Source organism: Diabrotica undecimpunctata, chromosome 8, assembly GCF_040954645.1.
Source record: "Diabrotica undecimpunctata isolate CICGRU chromosome 8, icDiaUnde3, whole genome shotgun sequence".
Taxonomy (NCBI): domain Eukaryota; kingdom Metazoa; phylum Arthropoda; class Insecta; order Coleoptera; family Chrysomelidae; genus Diabrotica; species Diabrotica undecimpunctata.
This window is the reverse complement of record NC_092810.1, coordinates 8653143-8674432: the sequence shown is the minus strand read 5'-3', so window position 1 is coordinate 8674432 and position 21290 is coordinate 8653143. Positions and strand designations below refer to the sequence as shown.

The 21290-nt window shown below is 33.4% G+C and overlaps 1 protein-coding gene across 1 annotated transcript; it reads left to right on the top strand.

Moving 5' to 3' along the window:
• The first annotated feature begins 1077 nt into the window (after positions 1–1077).
• Positions 1078–17384, top strand: LOC140448694 (zinc finger MYM-type protein 1-like). The gene is made up of 3 exons (XM_072541803.1): positions 1078–1464; positions 1526–2349; positions 17246–17384. The coding sequence occupies exons 1-3, from the start codon at positions 1078–1080 to the stop codon at positions 17382–17384; spliced, it is 1350 nt and encodes a 449-aa protein (XP_072397904.1).
• The last annotated feature ends 3906 nt before the right edge of the window (positions 17385–21290 follow it).

Sequence of the window (21290 nt, the reverse complement as noted above, 5' to 3'; positions counted from 1 at the left end):
CAAAATAATCCAAACAAAATTACTTTGAAAATTAAATAAAAAATATCACTACTTATAAAATTTAAATTCATTTAGATGGTTTTCGTGCATGGCCGCCTTTATTTTAATCTGTCGTCCGTCGCATCTCATGGCGACAGCAAGTCCCACTTATTTGACCGGACCGGTGCTACTCCGAGCTGTGAACTGTTTAAGATATCCCCGATAACACCCGCTCAACCCCTCGCCAACACTTTTCAGGCGACGACTAAAAGCAATATTTGAGCTGCATTTTTCGCAGTTCGAACTAGTGTGTACAAACCTACGTTTATTGTAATTTTAAATAATCGGTGATCGCGACGCGACGACTGTTAAAATAAGTTGTCCTGCACGTAATTCGGTATTTATATTAAGTATATGAGAATAAACGTGCTGTTCAGGATGGATGTTATTTATAATTTGATTAATGTTAAGAGATTCTTTAAATATTCTTATGACGAAAAACTAGAATTAAAATGCAAAGGACGTCCTTTGCCGGATATTAAAATCGTAAAAAAAAGATCAAGCCAAGGGAAAAATTACAAACGACAATTTAATTGCGATATTTCTACGAGAAATAGTTGGATATGTGGCTGCAACAGAAAAAACGCTCTTTTCTGATTTCCTTGTGTACTCTTTGGAGGTGATAAGTCATGGACGCAAGTTGGTGTAACAGACTTAGTACATTTAAGTGATAAAATAAAAAAGCACGAAACTTCTAAGCATCATTTGCACAATCAAATAGAATATGCTTTATTAGGCTCCGTGAATATTAAAGAATAGTTAGATACTGCATACTGGATAAATATTCAAAAATTCAATGAAGCTGTAACAAAAAGTAGGTATGTTCTCTCAAAAATTATAGACTGCATAAAATTTTGTAGTGTTTTCGAATTGGCGCTTCGGGGACACGACGAGACACAAACATCCGACAATCCTGGAATTTTTCGCGGCCTCATAAATTTTACTGCTGAATTGGATAAAACTTGAGCACAACACTTGGAAGAATCGACGGTTTTTAAGGGCATTTCTAAAGAAATTCAAAATGATATTTTGGACTGCATGTTGGAATTATGCCAGGATAAAATTTTGGAGGAAATTCGGGAATCTCCATATCTAGCCGTCATGGCCGACGAGACTACAGACATTCCAGCAAAATCACAAATGGTTGTAGTATTTAGATATTGTCGAAATGGAGCACCGGTAGAACGATTTTGGACATATTTGGTACCTTCAAAATTAAATGCAGATACTTTAAGCAAAAACATTTTCAGTGTTTTGGATCCTATCCTGGAAAACTCAAATAATAAACTAATTGCTCAGAGTTATGATGGGGCAGCGGTCATGTGTGGACAGCACGCAGGAGTTCAAGCCAGAATCAAAGAAAAATATCCATTTGCTCATTTTGTACACTGTTACGCGCATCAATTAAATTTAATAATGTCTAAGGCTTGTTCCGAAAACTCTCAAGTTAGACTTTTTTTTTGGAAATTTAAATGAAATCCCTAAGTTTTTTAAAAATTCGCCACAACGAGTGGCAGTTTTAGATAAAATCGTCCAAAAGAAAATTCCTCATGGCGCTCCAACTCGCTGGAACTTCAATATTCGAACTGTTAATGTTGTGTTTGAACATCGATCTTCTTTTATCGAATGTATGGAAGAAATAGAAGAATCGTTTGATAAGGCAGCTGTCTGTAGTTCAGCGTCTTCCATTCGAAGAATACTAGTGGATCAAAATTTTGTTTTTTGGTTAACATTTTTCCATCGCATAATGCTACAAGTAGACGTTTTGTATAATGCCCTTCAAAAGACTAAAACGGATCCTTTGGAAATCAATAAAAAGGTGACAGATTTCGAAAGATACATGAATTCAGTTAGAAATTCAATAGATGATACCATTGACCAAGGTTCTAGTTTATGCGTTGAACCATTACCAACTAAAAGGTTACGGAAGGATAACAGTCCAGTAGATCATCGGAGAGCATCTATCGAAGTTTGTGATATAATCATAAATTGTGCAAATGATAGATTTGCTTTTAAAAATCACCTACTTGCAACTTCATTGCTTTATCCTGAGCAATTTGATAATTATTGTGATAATTTCCCAGATGATAATTTAAGCCTGACTTGCGCGTCATATCCAAATTTAGATAGGGAGCGCTTGAAGATTGAATTATCTGTTATTTATTTTAGAAGAGACTGTAGAGACATTAATGGGGCAATACCTTTTTTAAAATTTTTAATTGAAAATAATTTAACAGAGCCTTTTCAAGAAACTGTAAAACTGCTTCAAATTCTAATTACAGTGCCCATGAGTACGGCAGAAGCTGAAAGGTGCTTTTCGAGTTTAAAACGGATTAAAACATTCTTGAGAAATTCCATGACTGAAGACCGACTTGTAGCATTAACCATGTTGTCAGTAGAAAAAACACTTATAAAAGAAATACCAAACTTTAATGAAAAAGTTATAGACAAGTTTGCTTTAAAAAAAAAATCGACGAATCGAGCTTATTTATAAAGAAAAATAATATATTTGGCTCTGTGTGTAGTTAGTTCGTAAGACCCTATAATGCAATTATTGTTGTGGAGATTTTGTTTGTAGTGTTTTTTTGTTTGCATTCCTTAGTTTCACGTACCTATTTATCGATAAAATTCTACTAAAAACATAAACTATAAAACAATTACTAGTGTGCCATAATGTACCATTGCTATTTTTGATATAATTGGAATTATCTTCAATTTGAAAAGAAGAAAATCGGTAAGTTCTTTATTATTTTTTAATAGATATATAATGAATAAATATATGGTGTAAAATATCAAACTAAAAGCCTCGTTGTAAAATACAACGATTAAAAGATATTGAATTAAAAAAAACCAAAAAATACTGCAGAACTACCAAATTTTTGAGTCACCAGCCGCCACTGCCTTTAGATACTACCGTCTGGTGCCAGCCACATAGATAAGAAGTTATAAGCTTAAGATGGATACCTCTGATTCCACAGTAAATTAATTTATGGGGCAAAATGTGTGAAACGCAGTCAAAAGCCTTCGACAAGTCGCAAAGAGAAATTGCCATGGGATTGAAGCGTCCAAGCCCCTCAATCACCTTACTCACAACATTAAATACTGCGTTTGTAGTAGGACGAGCACTTCCATCCATATTGTAAGTTGCTAAAGAGTAATTATTTGACTCAAAATAGGAATAAAATTGTGGTTTTATAACCTTTTCAATCACTTTTCCAAAAGTAGAAATAATGCTTATGGGTCTGTAATTGTCAGTTTTTGTGGAATTACCTCTTGTGTAGATAGGTAGTACTTTTGAGTATTTTAGTACTTCCAGAAACACTAAAGTTAATAGAATTAAATTAAAAAGATGAGTGAAAGGTGTTAAAACTATTTAGTAAGTTTCTTTTAAAATTTTGCCGTTAATTTTGTAAACGTCCCTACAATTAGAATTACTAAGAGATTTTACTATTTGAGAGACCTCTTCTTCAACCACGGGATGAAAAAAAAAGGACTTACTCGGAGAAGCATAATTTCTATAATTGAAGAAAAAATTGAAGATTAATAGTGGGAAGAGAAGGTGTTTTTTCAGCAGATTGTATTTTCAGAAAAATTTGTCATAATGTTGTCGATGCAACTACTGGACTGGGATGTGATTTTAGTATAATCGTTTATAGTAACTTTTAGACCATAAGATGTTAATAGAGTTTGAATATCAAAAGAAGGGCCAGATTCAATTCTAAAATTATATCAAAATCACCAAATAAGATCAGTGTGTCTGTTTACTAAGCAAGGACAATATGACATTCCCACAATTCACCAAAAACGTCAAATGGCGATGAAGTCAAATTCACCCTTACCCGATCTGTATACAATCTAACGTGTTAAGAGAAGAATACATAAGATTTTCTTTTATTTAAATTGCAATTCGACTTTGTTTCTTTTTTATCCTACAAAAGAAATTAGCTAATGAAAAGCAGGAGATGCTAATTAATTTTAAATTTTCTTCACTTTGTCAGAGCTCCGAAAGTCATATGAAGTCATATACATTTAGATCCGCAAGAAAAGCATTGATCATATTGAGTTTATTTGAACTACACTGCAAATTAACATGAAACATGGTAGGCATGGTACCTTGTCGAATTAGTTTATTTTGAAAAAAGTTTGTAGAAGCTTCTTGGTTTCTTCCTCCGTCTTTTTTATGTGCTGAAAATTTCTTTTGAAGTTAAATCTCCAACTGCAGCTTCTTTGGGTCAAATATTAGGTCTGCAGATTTCGTCAATTTTATCGAAAGGGAAAGATACCTTATATGTAAAGTATTTGTCAGTTCTATGCCATTCCATGCAGTTGAAAGTAATCGTCTCACCCAAGAATTTTAGAAGATCATCGGCTTTTATATCAACACCTATGCGGGACACATGTATATGACCTTGTCTAGGAATGGTGTTTACAGTAAATGATCCGTTGCTTGCAATAATCGGTTTGTATTTGTTTTCTTTTTTCGATTGAGTATTCCAAGATGAGTGTCCTGTTTTTCTATTGTTTTTATTTTCTTTGTTTTTATCACTCATGTATGAATAAGGTCGACTTGATCGATGGGTTCTTGACTGGTAGAAACTAAGTTGCTCGGGCCTGCTTTATTTACAGTTTTCTCGCTAGATGGCGTTATAGTGTATTTTTATGTATGAGAGAGTAATAAAACAATAAATTATGTATGCAAATCCCTAAACTGTTGATACGGGTGACTCAATGAAAAACAGATATTTGTCAACAAGTTTACAGAAGTATATAGGAAAACAATTTTAAATTGAGTATGACCACCAGGTATAAAGGTTGGAGCAGAATAGAATACAATAGTTGTGAGGGTTACTAATCTCTAAATAAGGTTGCCAGTGTCGGAGAGATGGAGGTTAACAGGTACTAATGAATTTGCAAGAAATGTAAGATGTTTATTTTATTGGTTATATATAACCAATAAAAGTTTAATAAGTACCTACCTACCTATTTGCAAAATAAAGTTTAATTCTTTAGATAAAATAAAACGTTTTATTTTATCTATTTGCAAAATAAAGTTTAATTCTTTGCCTATTTGCAAAATAAAGTTTAATTCTTTAGATAAAATAAAACGTTTTATTTTATCTGAAATGAGTGCATTCCACGAAGTAAGGGTTTCAACAATCAAACATTTAATTCTTTAATTCCAGGAATCTACGACAGTAATTGACTACATAATTACCTTCTAAACTTATTCCACAGAAAATGTGATAGTGGGTTTTTCCATTTTGTATATAGGAAGGTCCAAGTGGCGTATTCAAAATTCTTAACAGTTCACTAAAAGTAGGTACTTCAGTTGCAAGGTGCAGTTTATTGTGTATACTAGTGTTATGGAAAATTTGGAAGTGCCGTGTAAACGCCGAAAAATTGGTCCTCTAACAGTTAATGAAAAAACATTAATATTTAATTGTTTTAAATCATTTACAGACAAACGTTTATGTGAAAGTGTTGATGAGACCGTTGAGTTAGTTAGCAGTACACTTGGTGTTGGGAAATCTACGATTTACAGAGTTATTAAAGAAGAGAAATGTGGTAGTTTTCAAATGCCACGTAATGCTCCAGGGAAACCAAAATTTCAAATAGAATATCATTTTAAAGAAGGACTTCGACGGAAAGTGCATGAATTCTTCTTTAGACAAGAATTTCCAACATTGGATAAAGTTCTTGTCTCAGTTCGAGATGATAAGGATTACCCAGAAATGAGTCGAAGTACGTTATTAAAACTTTTAAAAGAAATAGGCTTCCGCTGGAAAAAGAATCCCAGAAAGTCTATTTTATTAGAAAGAAGCGATATTGTCATATGGAGAAGACATTTTCTAAGAACCATAAAGGAAATGAGAAACCAAAAAAGAAAAATATTTTATCTTGATGAAACATGGATCAACGAGGGTCATACACCAAATAAATTTTGGCAGGATGAAACTGTTACAAGTCAAAGGCACGCTTTTGTAAATAACTTATCTACTGGTTTAAACCCACCATCAGGAAAGGGACGCAGGCTGATAATAGTACACATTGGCAGTTCAGACGGTTTTGTTGAAGGTGGTTTATTAACTTTTGAATCAACTCGTACCGGTGACTACCATGAAGACATGAACGCTGATGTCTTTCAAGAATGGTTCGAACAAATGATAGATCTTCTTCCTAAGAACTGTGTAATAGTAATGGATAATGCAAGTTATCACTCCAGACTTATAGAAGGACTGCCCACAACCAAGTGGTTAAAAAAAGACTTGCAGAATTGGCTAAGTTCAAAAAATATTACGTACCATCCCGGATCTATAAGAAAGGAACTTTATTCGTTGTGTGCCCTTCATAAAGAAAAATTTAAAAAATACGAAATTGATGAAATTGCCAAAAATCGTGGAATGACAGTACTTAGATCCCCACCATATCATTGAGAATTAAACCCGATTGAACTGGTATGGGCACAGATAAAGAGTGAAGTTTCAAGAAAAAATACCACTTTTAAAATTCATGATGTTAAACAGTTGTTTTTGGAGGCCGTAAATAATGTAAAACCTGAAAACTGGGAAAAGGCAGTAAATCACACTATTAAAGAAGAGGAAAAAATGTCGAAGCTGGACAATATTACTGATAAAATGATCGAGCCAGTTATTATAAATCTTGGTTCTGAAAGTTCATCTTCTGAATCTGATTTGGATTTGTAACAAGTAGCTGTAAGTTTTATATTAATATTTTTATTCATCTATTTAACATACCTTAGACGGTTTTAAAAACTCTTTTTCTCTTTTGTAATTTTTAAAAATTAAAAAAAATGTGAATTTTTTAAAACCCTTTTTAATGTAGGCCAGTCAGTTCTAATATAGTGTGTGATAAAAGAGGTCACTTTTGTTTACATACACATAACACTTTATAACACTGAAATAATTCATTTATTTTTTACAATTATTCAAAGTCATTTTTCAATTAATCTTGAGCACGCCCATGGAGTGGTCGGAGCTACCAGTTAAAATTATGCTAATTACTCTCTCGTTCATAAAAATAAACTATAGTATGAGTATGGCTGAATTTTTATTATATTTATCTTTTAATATAAAAATTAAATCTTGTTGCTCCTCTGTACGTTTTTCTAAATGGAATGATAGTTTACTTTCTGTTGCAAGTTCACTTTTCATTTTTTTCATTTGACTTAGATCCTTGTTAGTCTTAATACACTGATCACACACAATATTGTCTAGGTTATGTTCGACAATAAATGCTTTAATATCTTTTTGAACTGTTTATGTTAATCTATTAACGTACTCTGATAACTGAGGATTCGAACTGGACAGTGATTAACTTAAAATTCATTATTAGGTCAATAAGTTCCTGCTTTTTTCTCTTATTTAGTTCCGCTGTTTAAAGTGCGACTTGACTATTGAACATCATCTTGAAAACTCCTAGGGTTCTTAGTCAGTGGAACCAACCAACACAACTGGTTAAAATATTAAAAGATGCAAGCTGAAATAATTCCTTCACTGTAGAAGGCATACTAAAAAATACGAAACTTACGAAAGTATTTGATATTTTTATGTTAAGGAAGAAATTCAAGGTAAACGTAGTCCTGGTAGAAGAATATCATCGCTTAAAAGCTTAATACAATGGTACTATATCATTTTTTAAAGCTGCTGACATTCACCATGATGTCCTCCGATCGATAACGGTGATTGAACTGGTAGATGAAGATAAAGAAGAACTTTTTTCTACTAGAAAAGTTTATATTTAAATTTTCACTTCTATTTATTTAAAAAAAATCAAAATTTAATTGTCTTTAAACTTCTTATATTCGTTTAGTTTTTTCGTTTCGACTTCCTTTGCCAATTTTTATACAATTACTTTATACTGTATATAAATTGATATGTGGGAGTATAATCAATATCGACGTAAATTGAAATTTCCTTTATTATATTTTCTCTCCTCCTCCTTGCGAAAAGAACCTACAGATTAATGACAAAGGTTCAAACATCCCCGACATTTCAGTTCACAAAATTATCTCCGGCTCATTGAAATCACAAGAGCTTTGTTAAATCGACAAAGTCATATCGAAAGACTGATAATATTTCGAAATAAAATTCTTTTGTTGTTACATCGCTACTTACTACACCACTACAATGTTCAGGTGGTTTGATCCGCCGTGAAAAATTAGACACGCCCAGCACTCCTCGCTAGTATATCGATCTGTCTGTCTCTCATCTTAGAACGGTTGATCAGCTTTTAGAAAGTTGGCAAAAGAAGACGTGAGATAAGAATTTAATCTAATTATTATGGTTTATATTCGGGTCACAGACAACGGATTTAATAGCCTATTTTTTACAAGAATGAACTTAGTTTTTAATTGGTCAAGAAAAATGAGCAACAAGAGATATATTACACTATTTATAAGATATAAAACCTTGACTTTACACTGAAATTTTTTTTAATAAATAATTTGTATTACATTTATATGTTTAGAGAGCGTTTAGAATATTTAGAATGACTTAAAGTTAAGAAACTTTTTAGTTTTGACATTATGCACTGTAGACCTAAAATATCACTTAATTTGTTGGGTATATTGTTTAACATGATGATCTAAAATCCATCGGAGTTAAAGCATGAAGAAGAGTTACCAGAGACAGGGGCGAATGGAAGATTGTTCTGAAGAAGGGTTTGGCTCATAACGAGCTGTAATGCCACTGATGATGATGATTGTTTAACATGCGCTTTGGCTTTAATGCTGGACATTTCTCTAATATATGTTTGATTATTACGTTTTCTTCACAGTTGTAACATCTTGGTTCTTGTTTGTTAAAAACCACATGGCTATTAGTTAATCGGGTATGACCTAGCCGATATCGCGTTAATATTACCTGGTCTTTTCGACTTGTTGGTAATATGGGCCAGAGTTTTATCGATTTTTTACTATCGCGTAGCTTGGTTGATGACACTTTCCACTTTTCTTCTCACATATATCGTACTTTACATTTGACTGCAGCTTTCAAGTCCGCACTCTTAAATGTTTAAGTACACTCCGCATTATCACAAGTTGCAGCTTCTTTTGTAGCGTTGTATGCCTCTTCATTTCCTTGAATTTCAATATGGGATGGGACCCAGAAGAATATAATATTTTTTTCATTTAGTTAAGCGGTATGAACTTCTTGTTTTATACTGATAACCAAAGGATGAGTTGGGTAGACATATTGGATTGACTGTACAAAACTTATAGTAGTATAATAGTAGAGTATAATATTCTATAGGGCGTATAGGTCAGCAGAGTAAATGAAGTAAAAAATTTATTAAAATCCTTTGTAAAAGGTATATATGTATTTAAAAATCCAAACGGGCTATGTTAGACAAAACGTTTTCGGAATCCATGTTCCATCAGCAGTGTCTAGACACTGATGATGGAATGATGGAATTATGGATTCCGAAAACGTTTTGTCTAACATAGCCCGTTTGGGTTTTTATATATACCTTTTAGAAAGGATTTTAATAAATTTTTTAATATATGGTATACAGCCAACTACAGGAACGTAGATTCCTTGTGGATTTTAAATGGAGTACTCTGAAAGGAGTTTGTATTTATTTTTCGATGTTGAGGTTATGACTGTAGCACCAGTACCTTCATTTGATTTAGATGCACCTTGTAGTTGTAAAGCATTTCATTGAGGGCGGATTTGATTAACTGTGGCTTTGTTGAATGTTGGTCGACAAAAATGAGGTAAGTTAGGCACTGACGGTTCTTTATTTGCCATGGAAGAAATTAACACGATTGGGAGGAAAAGCATTCTGACAACGTGTAGTTTAATTGATTTTAGTAGCTTTTAATCCTCGTGCAGAAGGGTTTGGCCGTTCTTGGCTTATTTATGAAGAGATTTGGATACTATTATATAAAACAGTTTTGAATAGTAGGGTTTTTAATTAGACCTGATTTTTGCGACGTATGCTACACTTAAATAAAGTCTTCTGTCTTCTAGGGATGGTTCACTAACTTCACAATAAATACTTTCGATTGGTTTACACTGAAATTATGTAACGCTAATAAGCTTAAAGATCACACATACATTTAAAAAAGGTTCTTTCTTGAAGCTCATTATGAACAAGATGTAAATAATAAATATGAAAAAAAAAGCATAAAAATAGGTAAATAGTAATCTCCCATATACAAATAATATAAACCTTCCAGCGGTCGTGCGTATGTGGTAGATACATGGGTAATAGATTTAGTATAATATCTATTACCTACGCTGCGCTGCGATCATTACTCGCTGAGAATTTTGCATTTGTATTTCAGATATACGCGCGACTTGTTAGGTAAGTTTTTATAACATCTGTTTTTTTTTTGTTATAGTTACATTATTCTTATTGTAATATTGATAACATATTATTACTATTTCATGCATTTTTTGTGTTGAAAACTTTCTACGTTGATATAAGAGGTCTGTATCTCTCATATACACGCGACCATTTGTGGCAATTAGTTCCATTTTGTTTATTTTATTTTAGAAATAGCGGATGCCTTAATCTGAGCCTTCTAAAAATTGCAAGGCAGACATCTGAATTGTGTTGTGTGAAAACTATTTTACGGATTTAATCCTTATACACTTTTAACATTCAAAAATCAAAAAGGTTCAAATCTTAAGTTTTAAGAGTCACATATATATCGAAAAGGGTGCACTAGAATTTTAGCTAGATTATATTAGTTATGTATCCTTTCTACACCTTGATCCAATAAGATCTTTTGTTCCTAACTTTAATCTATTTAAATCTAAAATGTCAATATTTCTGGAAAAATTAATACTTTTTCTAATGGGCCTACCTACATGGGTGAACCAGTAATCTAACTATGAAGTTAGATCATCTATATCCTTATTTTATTTCTTGATATCGTGCCCAATTTTCTTCTTTTAAACCGTAATATTTTCTATTTTTCTCATACAGTTTAATTATTTATGGGGTATTTATCTCACAAATCCTCCTATTGTAACTAAGGATTATATCATTATTAGTATATTTCTCCAAAGATTCTTTTGGCAAAAACAGTTGTGACAAAAAATCACATTTTGGACCTACTTTTACAGTAGATCTCGCATTTTTGGTAGATATCATTTTCCAATGTATCCATATTCTTAATGTAGTAAAATTTTTAATTATGTTTGTTACTTTACCTCCACAAATATGACCATAGCATTTGCGAATTTATGATAAACTTTATATGATCTTCATTAAATCTTTGGATAATTTTTTTTCATTATTCATTAATTTATAAAATACATCTTGGTTCAAAATTGTTACCCTCATTTTGCGTCCTCATTGCGTCCGTTTCGAAGCCATTTTAGTGTTGCTTCTTAAAGACAGGAAAGATTTATTTTTCACGTTGAGAACGCCTATGAATATCTGGTCTGATGAGCCTTATTAAGGCGAAATACGTATAAACAGATTCATAGACGCTTTGTACGTGAAATCAAATCTTTACTGTCTTTTTCATTGTATAAGGATTCTTCGTCATCAATTGGTACAGTAGAGCAATAAGTTGTTGAAATTAAATATGGTCCTGCAAAACTTTAAAATTATCGACGTCAAATACATCCAAAAATAACATCAACACCAGAATTCGTCGAAAAGCTACAAGATATCGTATTAAAAAATCGTCAAGTTACTCAAAAAGATTTAGTAAAAGCATTAGGTATCTTAATGAGCAGTGTAAGCAATATTTTGACTGATGTATTGACAATGGAACAAAAACACATTAAAATGCGACTTTCTCGGCAACATTTCTCGAAAGGATAAAATGGATTTTTTACGTGCGTTGATTTATCACTATCGATACGAATTGGATCTACCACCATAATTCTGAATTATAACAAGATGCTAAAGACTGGTGTGAACCTAGTTCTTTGGCTCCGAAACGAATCGTATCCAGAAATTGGCCAAGAAAGTATTAGCATACGTATGCATGTGTTTTTTGGTATTTTTATTTGTGGGTTACGTGCAAACTAGTAAAATAATGAATTTTAAATATTACTGTAATCTGTTAGATCAGCTCAAGAAAAAAAATCATGAAAAAAGATCCGGTTTGCGGAAAAACCAAATTTTTTCTCATCAGGAAAATGCACCAATATGAACATTTTAACAATTGCTAAAAAATTAACTTAAGTTTGAATTGTTGCAGCATCCACCGTATTTACCAGATTTGGCCCTTAGCGACTCTCGTATATTTCAAAACCTAAAAAAATGTTTGCGAGAAAAGCGTTTTTTATCAAATGACGTTTTAACAGCCATGGAAGCGTAGTTTGCAGCTCTTCCAGATTTGCTCTTTGGGGATGGAATTCGTTAATTGGAATCTCATTGAAACAAGTAAATTAATGTTTAGGAAGACTATACCAAATTAAGTGTATTTAAAACCATAAAATTGTATTTTTCTTATCAAAACGCAAAACTTATCGAACAGCTTATTATTTCGATAATAATCACGAATACTAAAGTGGTTATGTAAATACTTATTATAATTTTTTCCATAGCTAATGTTAAAGTGTTGTTATAACAACTGTTTTGAGTAGATAAAGTATCATTTTAACCGCAAGGGTAGATAAAGTGACACTTTAACAGCAAGAGTAGATAAAATGTTTTAACTTTTTTTCTTCAATAAAATTTACAAATTCAAACACATTAAGGATTAAAAACAACTGAAATTTTACAATTAACCTTATTAGAAATATCTATTTTTGGAGCATCACAACTTGTACTCGTTTGCTTAAACACTTGATTCGAGGTACTGGATTGATTTTCTAGTCCGCCAAGTATACACTTGGATACAGCAATATTATTGCTTATTGACTCTTCAATGTAAGATTCTGCAACACATGACGATTTCCATCCACCTAAACGTTTAACTTTTACTAGATCAGCTCCAGAATTTGCGAACATAGTAGCTAAAGAACGACGGAAACAATGCCCCGTGTACATTTCTGAATTTGCAAGTTTCAAAAAATCTGCAATCTTCTTGGGGACATTATATATAGTGTTAATCCCCACCGGTTGAGAAGTGCACTTTTGCTGTCGGTAATTTACAAAAAACTTAGTGTGAGGTACGTTTTTGGGGCGCAAGGCAATATACTTTCTCACAATTTCCAAGAAACTCAGTCCACTTTTCTTGTCAGTAATACAAAACGACCTTTCCTGCTTGGTTTTAGTATCAGATAATGAAATGATTATCACCGATTTTCTCTCGTCCACGTTAAACACTTCTAACTTGTACAATTCATCGGACCTAGTCACTCCATGCACACCAAAAATAGTAATAACCTTCATCAACAAATAGACGTTATCAGGAGCTTCTGTCAGAAATTTAATAATGTCATCTGACTCCAGGATTTTGGACTTTTTAGCTTTGTATCCTCCACTCAGGTTTTTTAGTAAGGTGGTTAACTTGCTGAATTTAGAAATGTCACAAATTTCATTCACCAACAACGTACGCTTCAGCATCGAATAAAACGACCATAATGACGATGGCATCGCTTTCTTCGACTTTTTAGAAAAATACGCCAGAAGTATTTTTTTTACTCACGCCATTAATATTCTTAATGCTTTTCCACTTTTTAAAAGACTGGTATTCTTTCTCATACATCATCCTAGATTTTTGTGGCAACAATAAACTTTCTGCTTCCAACGCTGCATTTTCTACATCTGATGGCAGGTTTTCCTTTTCTTGTGTCAATTCTTTTCCGTCCATTTCATATTTATTCACTTTGTACATAAAACGCAACAATATTCTCCGCAAAAACCAAAACGTAACATTTGTTTGACATTTGTTGACAGAGTAATTCATATCCCTAGCAACGGAGCAACATAATTGCGATTTTTGTGCTACAAATTACAATTTTCTTTGAAATTCTATTTTTTACCTGAACTTGAAGTCTTGCTATAGAAAAACATGTTGTATTGCTCACAACGATAAAATCGCATTATCTTCTCGAGCATATTTAAAAAAACGCTCTCGAAAATAAACTACAATTTTATCGTCTTGTACAATAAATAACTATAAATATAATATAACTTAGCACTAGCATTTGATGAGCCTTTATTTTGATAATAAAGATAATGAATTGGCCTATTTTGTAAACGAAGTCGACATTCGCCGCATTTCCTCACCGCTTCTGCTTTCCATCGCCTTCACAACGACTGCGGTACGTTTACACGTATGTATGTACATAATATACATGTGACCCGTCTTCAAACTGGGAGAGCACAAAGGATTAGCTAGTGCATAACAGAAAATAAAAAGTAATTACCATTCTGGATATATGATTCTGTAAAAGTAATATCACGGTAGAGACTTTTTAGTATTCTGTCATAAAATCTTGAACCAGGTAATCCTCGTTTAGTATTAGAAAACTCTATTAAAATTAAAGGCTCATATAGTTTGTTTCATAATACTTTGTTTTGTTTATTATTCATTTTAATGGAAGCGTCACAATGAGTGTTTTATATATACGACTTTTTCTTCGAGAGATGTTGATTAGGTTTTTTAAAAATGTGTTTTGTACTTTTGTAAAAGTAATAGTTGTATGTAGCTGTAAAAGTAGCAAATATTACAGCTGTCTTAACGAAACACAAAAATAACAGAAATCATAATATACACTTAGACTCAGAAAAAACGCAACGGAAAAAGTTTTGGTTAAATTTAAAGTATTTTAATTTTTTTGTGATGGTATGGACAGGAATACCCCGAGAAGCGCACATTGATATGGTATTTATTGAAGGTTCGTTTACTGCCATAAAAGCAATCAAAAATAAGAAAGCATCGGGACCTGGAGGCATCTCACCTGAGCTTATAAAATACGGATCAAAAAAATTACACCGGATGATACAATGGATATTTCAGAAAGCCATAAATGGAGAACAGCTCCCAAAGGAATGGACGGCGGCATATATGACATATATATTTAAGAAAGGAGATAAAAAAACGATGCGAAAACTACAGAGGAATAAGCGTAATATCATCAATAGGAAGATTATATGGGAAGATACTGCGAGAAAAGATAGAGCAAGCGATAAAAGGCAAAATCGGGGAGGATCAGGCAGGCTTCACGGCAGGAAGATCATGGATCATGGAACTGTTGGAAAAGAAAAAAGCTAAAAATAGAGATATACACTTGGCATTTGTGGATCTAAGAAAGGCGTATGACTCTGTACCAAGGTAAGAACTATGGGAGGCAATGTACAAATTAGAAATACAGACGGAACTCATAGAAGCTACAAAAGCTCTGTATAAAGAAAATAAAGTGTCCATTAAAATGGGAACAAGAATCATAGGAGACTTCACCACAACAAAAGGGCTCCTGCAGGGTTGTTCCACATCTCCAACCCTATTCAAAATATACTTAGAGAAAGCCTTGACTACATGGAAAAGGAAATGCGAAGGCATGGGAGTACCGGTACGGAACGAATACCTATATACGTTAAGTTTTGCAGACGATCAAGTAGTGATTGCACAAGACCAAGACGACCTCAGCTACATGATGAAAAAACTACAAGAAAAATATACCAAGGCTGGCCTAGATATTAACCTCGCGAAAACAGAGTACCTATCTACAAGTGAAGAAGACATAGAAGATCTACAGATTGATGACAACGTAACAATCAAAGGAAAGGATAAATTTAAATACCTGGGGTTTATAATCACGAAAAAGGCAACAACAGAAGAAGAAATTACACAAAGATTAGGACAAACAAGAACAGCAATCCGACAACTTAACTCAGTATGGTGGGATAGACACCTAAATATGAAGACAAAAACGCAGATTTATAAAACATTAGTGCGAAGTATTATGACATATAAGGCCGAAAATTGGATCATAAACAAGAAAAACAGCAGTAAGATAATAGCAACAGAGATGGAATGCCTGCGAAGATGCTGCAGAGTAACAAGAATGGATAGGAGAAGTAATGACGAAATAAAGCAAAGAACATCAATAGAAACAGACATACTAACATATATAGAACAAAAAAGACTAAAGTGGTATGGACATGTAAGAAGAGCTAGCGACAGCAGATGGATAAAGAGAATAACCGAATGGAGCCCCATAGGAAGGAGGAAAAGAGGACGACCCCGAAAATCCTGGAGGAACGATGGAGAATGGAACAACAGAGAGAGATGGAAACGGTTGAGCGAGGGAAGGCAGTGAATACTGTAGAATCCCTAAATATATATATATATATATATATATATATATATATATATATATATATATATATATATATATATATATATCGTTTACTGCACACCAGTATATTAAGGAAAATTTATAGAATCGCCTAGTACCTTTTTTTCAATAAATCGGCGATAATTTTCTATTAATGCAAGATAATGGGCGACCCCACTCTGCAATATGTGACAAGCAATATTAAGAGGAAGTTAATATTAATAAAATGAACTGGCCGGCGTGTTTGCCAGATCTGAACCCAACATCAAAGGATATGTAGACTATGCGAAGAAAAAATTAGCCGTATACAGTTTGGTTTTCGGAATGCAGTGGGTACGAGAAAGGCTCTCTTTAGCATACGAGTGCTATTTCACCGATGTAGAGGTATTAATTGCGATATTTATGCATGCTTCATAAAGCACGATAAAGCATTTGATACGTGGAATAAACACCTGTGATCTAAGAAATATTAGCAATATTTACTGTAATCAAACATATTATATGCGTACAGAGGTAGAGATAGTTCAAACACTCCTGACCATGGAGCTGCGCGAAGGCGGAGTCAAATTCACGTAAAGGCAGAAAGGTTCTATTGTAAGTGGAATTATACAGTGCATAGTACAATGTGTTTCGCATGGAAGTGGGGACTAAACCAAATTTCGTCTACTGCGCCGTGGTCAGGAGTGCTTGCACTATCTCTAGGAGAATCCGATGATATCAAAATCAAACGTGGGGTTGACAGGGAAGTATACTTCCCCTATCACCCTTGCTGTTTAACATGTACTCTAAGGAAATCTTTTAAGAAGCAGTAAAAGATGTTGAATAATAGACTTCCAACCTCTCAACGAAAGATTATGCACGCTAAGAATCAGAGGTAAATTATTTAAATATTTAATAATAAATGCCCATGCACCAACTAAGAAGAATCCAGATGAAGAAAAAGAATAATTTTATGAACAACTGAAAAATATCATACAACATTATCCTAGAAATGACGTAAAGCTCTTAATAGGAGATTATAATGCAAAGATAGGTAAGGAAAAGGAATACATGCCAACCATTGGAATTCACAGTTTACATGAAGAGTCTAACAACACCGAAACTCGACTAATATTCTTAGCCTCCTAAATGAAGATGGTGATTGCCAGCACATGCTTCAGGCACAAAGATATACATAAGGGAACATGGAGAAGTTCAGATGGGAACACAGTAAACAAAATCGACTATGTGGTGTTTGATGCAAGACCCTTCAGCGACGTGATAGACGTACGTGCAAGACGTGGGGCGAACATAGACACGGACCATTACTTACTACAAGCTAAACTTAGAGCTAGAATCTCCAATGCAAAGAAAGAAAAAGTAGTTAAAGAGGAAAGGTTTAAAGTAGAAGCGTTGAAGAACCCTGAGATAGCTAAGAAATTCGAGGAAAGTCTCGAAAGCAAGCTAAAAGGATGCACGGATGTTATAGTTGAAGATATTAACAACTATTGGAGGCAGTGTAGAGCCATATTGGAAGAAGTGGCAACTGAAGTTATCGGAAAGCAAAAACGTAAAAAATTAAGGTCAGACTGGTAGGATGAGGAATGCGCACAAGCAACGCAAAGAAAAAATCAGGCATATAGAAGACTCCAAGGGCAAAGAACGAAACAAACAGAGAAAGAGTATAGGCAGCTGAGAGGAGAAGAAAAACGAATACTTAAAAAAAAGTAGAAGAAGCATATAGAGAGCCAACTAAAAGAACTAGAAAACTACAAGGCACAAGAAGAAACGCGAAAGTTCTACAAGAGGATTAACCAGAACAGGAAAGAATTCAAAACTAGATTATCAATCGTTAGAAATAGAACAGGGGAGATCATTGGTGATCAGGACCAGATACTAGAAAGATGGGCAGAAAACTTCAAAGAAAGGCTAAATATAAGAGGTGAGACAGGGCTCTACGAATCAGAAATCCAACTCGAGGACATTGACGACGAAAGAGAGAAAGATAACATCCCAACAGAGGTAGAAGTCATTCAAGCTATATAAAAATTGAAAGAAAACAAAGCTCCTGGGGCAGATGGAATTGCTTCAGAACTTTTGAAGCATTGCAAAAAAAAATTTAATATACTATATATGTAGACTGGTAGAACTGATCTGGAAGCAAATAAAGTTGCCAGAAGACTGGAATGTAGGTATAATTCTACCTATTCACAAGAAAGGAGATCAAACAATATGTGACAAATGAATAACCCTCCTAAACGTAACATACAAAATATTGGCATACATTCTTTACGACTGACTATCGGGATGTTGTGAAGACATAATAGGTAAATATCAGTGTGGGTTTCAGAAAGAAAGATCGAACGACAGATCAAATATTCCTTCTAAGGCAAGCTCTGGAAAAAACATGAGTATGGCATTTATACTCATCACATCTTTGTTGATTTTAGATGTGCCCATGATAGTGTTGAACGAAAGGCCATGATAGAATTCAGCATACCAGTACACTTAGTAAAATTGGTGAAAGTGACCCTCTCACGCCTCGAGTGTAAAGTTAGAGTGCAGAACGGAGTTTCCAGAACTTTCCAGTCTCAGATAGGACTTCGACAAGGAGACAGCCTATCATGCCTTCTATTTAATATTGCACTAGATAAAGCGATAAGAGAATCTGGAGTAACAATCAGAGGAACTACTATTATTCGCAGCGTACAATTACTAGCGTACGCTGATGATATGAATCATTCAAGACGCTTGAAGCAGCAATAAAAATAATGGGACTAGAGGTTAATACTAGTAAGACGAAGTATATGAAAGTATCAAATTATATATAAGCAGCACAACCCGAAAATCTAACGATCGAAACATGTACTTTTGAAGGAGTAAGAGAGTTTATATACCTAGGCTCACAAATTAATCAGAATATTGCAGTAACTGCAGAAATTAACAAACGGATATATCTGGCAAATAAAGGCAAACATGTTACATTTACTCCATATTGCTATATGGTGTAGAAACCTGGACCATAAAGGCCAATGTGATAAACTAATTGGAGGCCTTTGAAATGTGGGTATTTAGAAGATTACTTAAAATTCCCTGGACAGATCACACAACAAATGTCGAAGTATTAAATCGAATGGGCAGAGAACGAGAATTGCTGCCAATAATAAAAAGAATAAAAACTGCTTATCTGGGTAATATATTTCGAAATTCCAAGTACCAGTGCTAAAAGCTTATTATGGAAGGAAAGATAGAAGGAAAACGGGGCATCGGAAGAAAGAAATACTCATGGCTTAAAAACACAAGGGATTGGACAAACCTCGATGGTCATGCACTCTTTAGAGCCACATAAAAGCAAGAGGAGTATGCCTGAATTGTCGCCAACATCCACTAATTAGATAGGGCATCAATTAAGTATATATATTATATATATATATATATATATATATATATATATATTATATTTTTAAGAATACTGAACTTATGTAGAGAACCCATTATAACCAGAAATAACTTAAGTTTTACGAGTACGATATGAAATAAATTTGTAGTTTGCACAAGGTAGTTACAAAACTTGTGCCGGCTACGGTAGGGTACATGCAACACGTTTCGCTAAAAACTTTTGCAGAGATTTTACACAGAAACCTTTGATAAATCATTTTAACGGGAGTAAGAAGTTAAGACGATGCGTTTCTTTTCAAACTCAATTTTAAACTAATCAAAACTTTCAATAACCAATTATTGAGAATATTATCAAAGTTTTTCCGTGTTGTACGTCGCCAGTTTTGTGTATACATTTTTTTGTAAAGTGTCTCTGTTGCTTGAAATCACTCTGTATGTTCTATACTTATATCTTTATATTAAATAATTTGACTGTTTTCATAAGTATTGGTGCTTTTTCTTCTTATTCTACTTATTTAGGAATATTGCTTGTTTTTCTTCAATGTTGCTTCTTATTCTCTAAAAATATTATTTTTTAATCTCTTTCTGTATGTAAATTGCTTCTACTCTTCAGTGATGATTCTTCACGGCCTATTCCAACTATTTTGTTTCATTCTACTTTTTTAATACGTTTATGTCACTAAAGAATAATTAAACCCTTAACTGGTCCGGCGTTGTCTGACAGACGATTTAATATTTTTAATTATTTCTTATTAGCAATCGGCCCCGCCCACAGGAAAGTCCTTCTATCTAATCCTTTAACTATTCGAGCTTGACAAGTGGGTGTATTTGAGACAAGTTTCTCTCAGTTCCTAAAAAGTTGTCGCAATAGTTAGGTCAAGAGTAGTTGCTTAGGCGACGCCTAACCGTTTGTGTTACTTTTTTGTGTGTTGTGCATTTTTAGAAGTAATTGCCAGGCCATCAAAACGGGTGCGTTTTTTTAAGAAAAAAGAAAACTCTTTTAAAGTGGTACAACGAGGAATGTGATAGTGACAGTGATGTAGACGATATTTCGAAAGATCATAACATTGAACCTGAACACGATACATGTTCGGAATTTTCGGGTTCTAATGAGCCGGCAGATTGTGATGAATTAGCAACTAGTGATGGTAAAAAAAAGTATACTTATGGTAAAAATCGTCAGAAGTGGTGTACGTCAGAAGTTATTCCTTCATCTAATACACGTAAACATAATATTGTCATAAAAGTATCCATTCTAAAAACAAAGGCAAAAATACTGGACAAGGCTCTATACAGTGTTACGTTGACATGTTATCAAATCCACTGGTAACTCTAACATCTTAGCATATAAGATCTCATAATGTAAAATAAATTTAAACCAATAACTTTTAACCAGTTTTTACCCAGATATTTGGTGGCTCAATACATGTACACCTAGTAAGTATTGACCACATTTTGCATTAACCTTAGTCAAAATTTAAATTTCAAGTTCTTTTTTATTAAAGTGGTTATATACTTTTTAGGACACTGATGATGGAATATTTATTCCAAAAACGTTTTGTTGTTTTGATATGGCCCGATTGGGTTTTTTAATTATATACCTTTGGTAAAGGGTTTTATATCCTTTGATAAAGGATAATAAGAAAAAAGACGTTA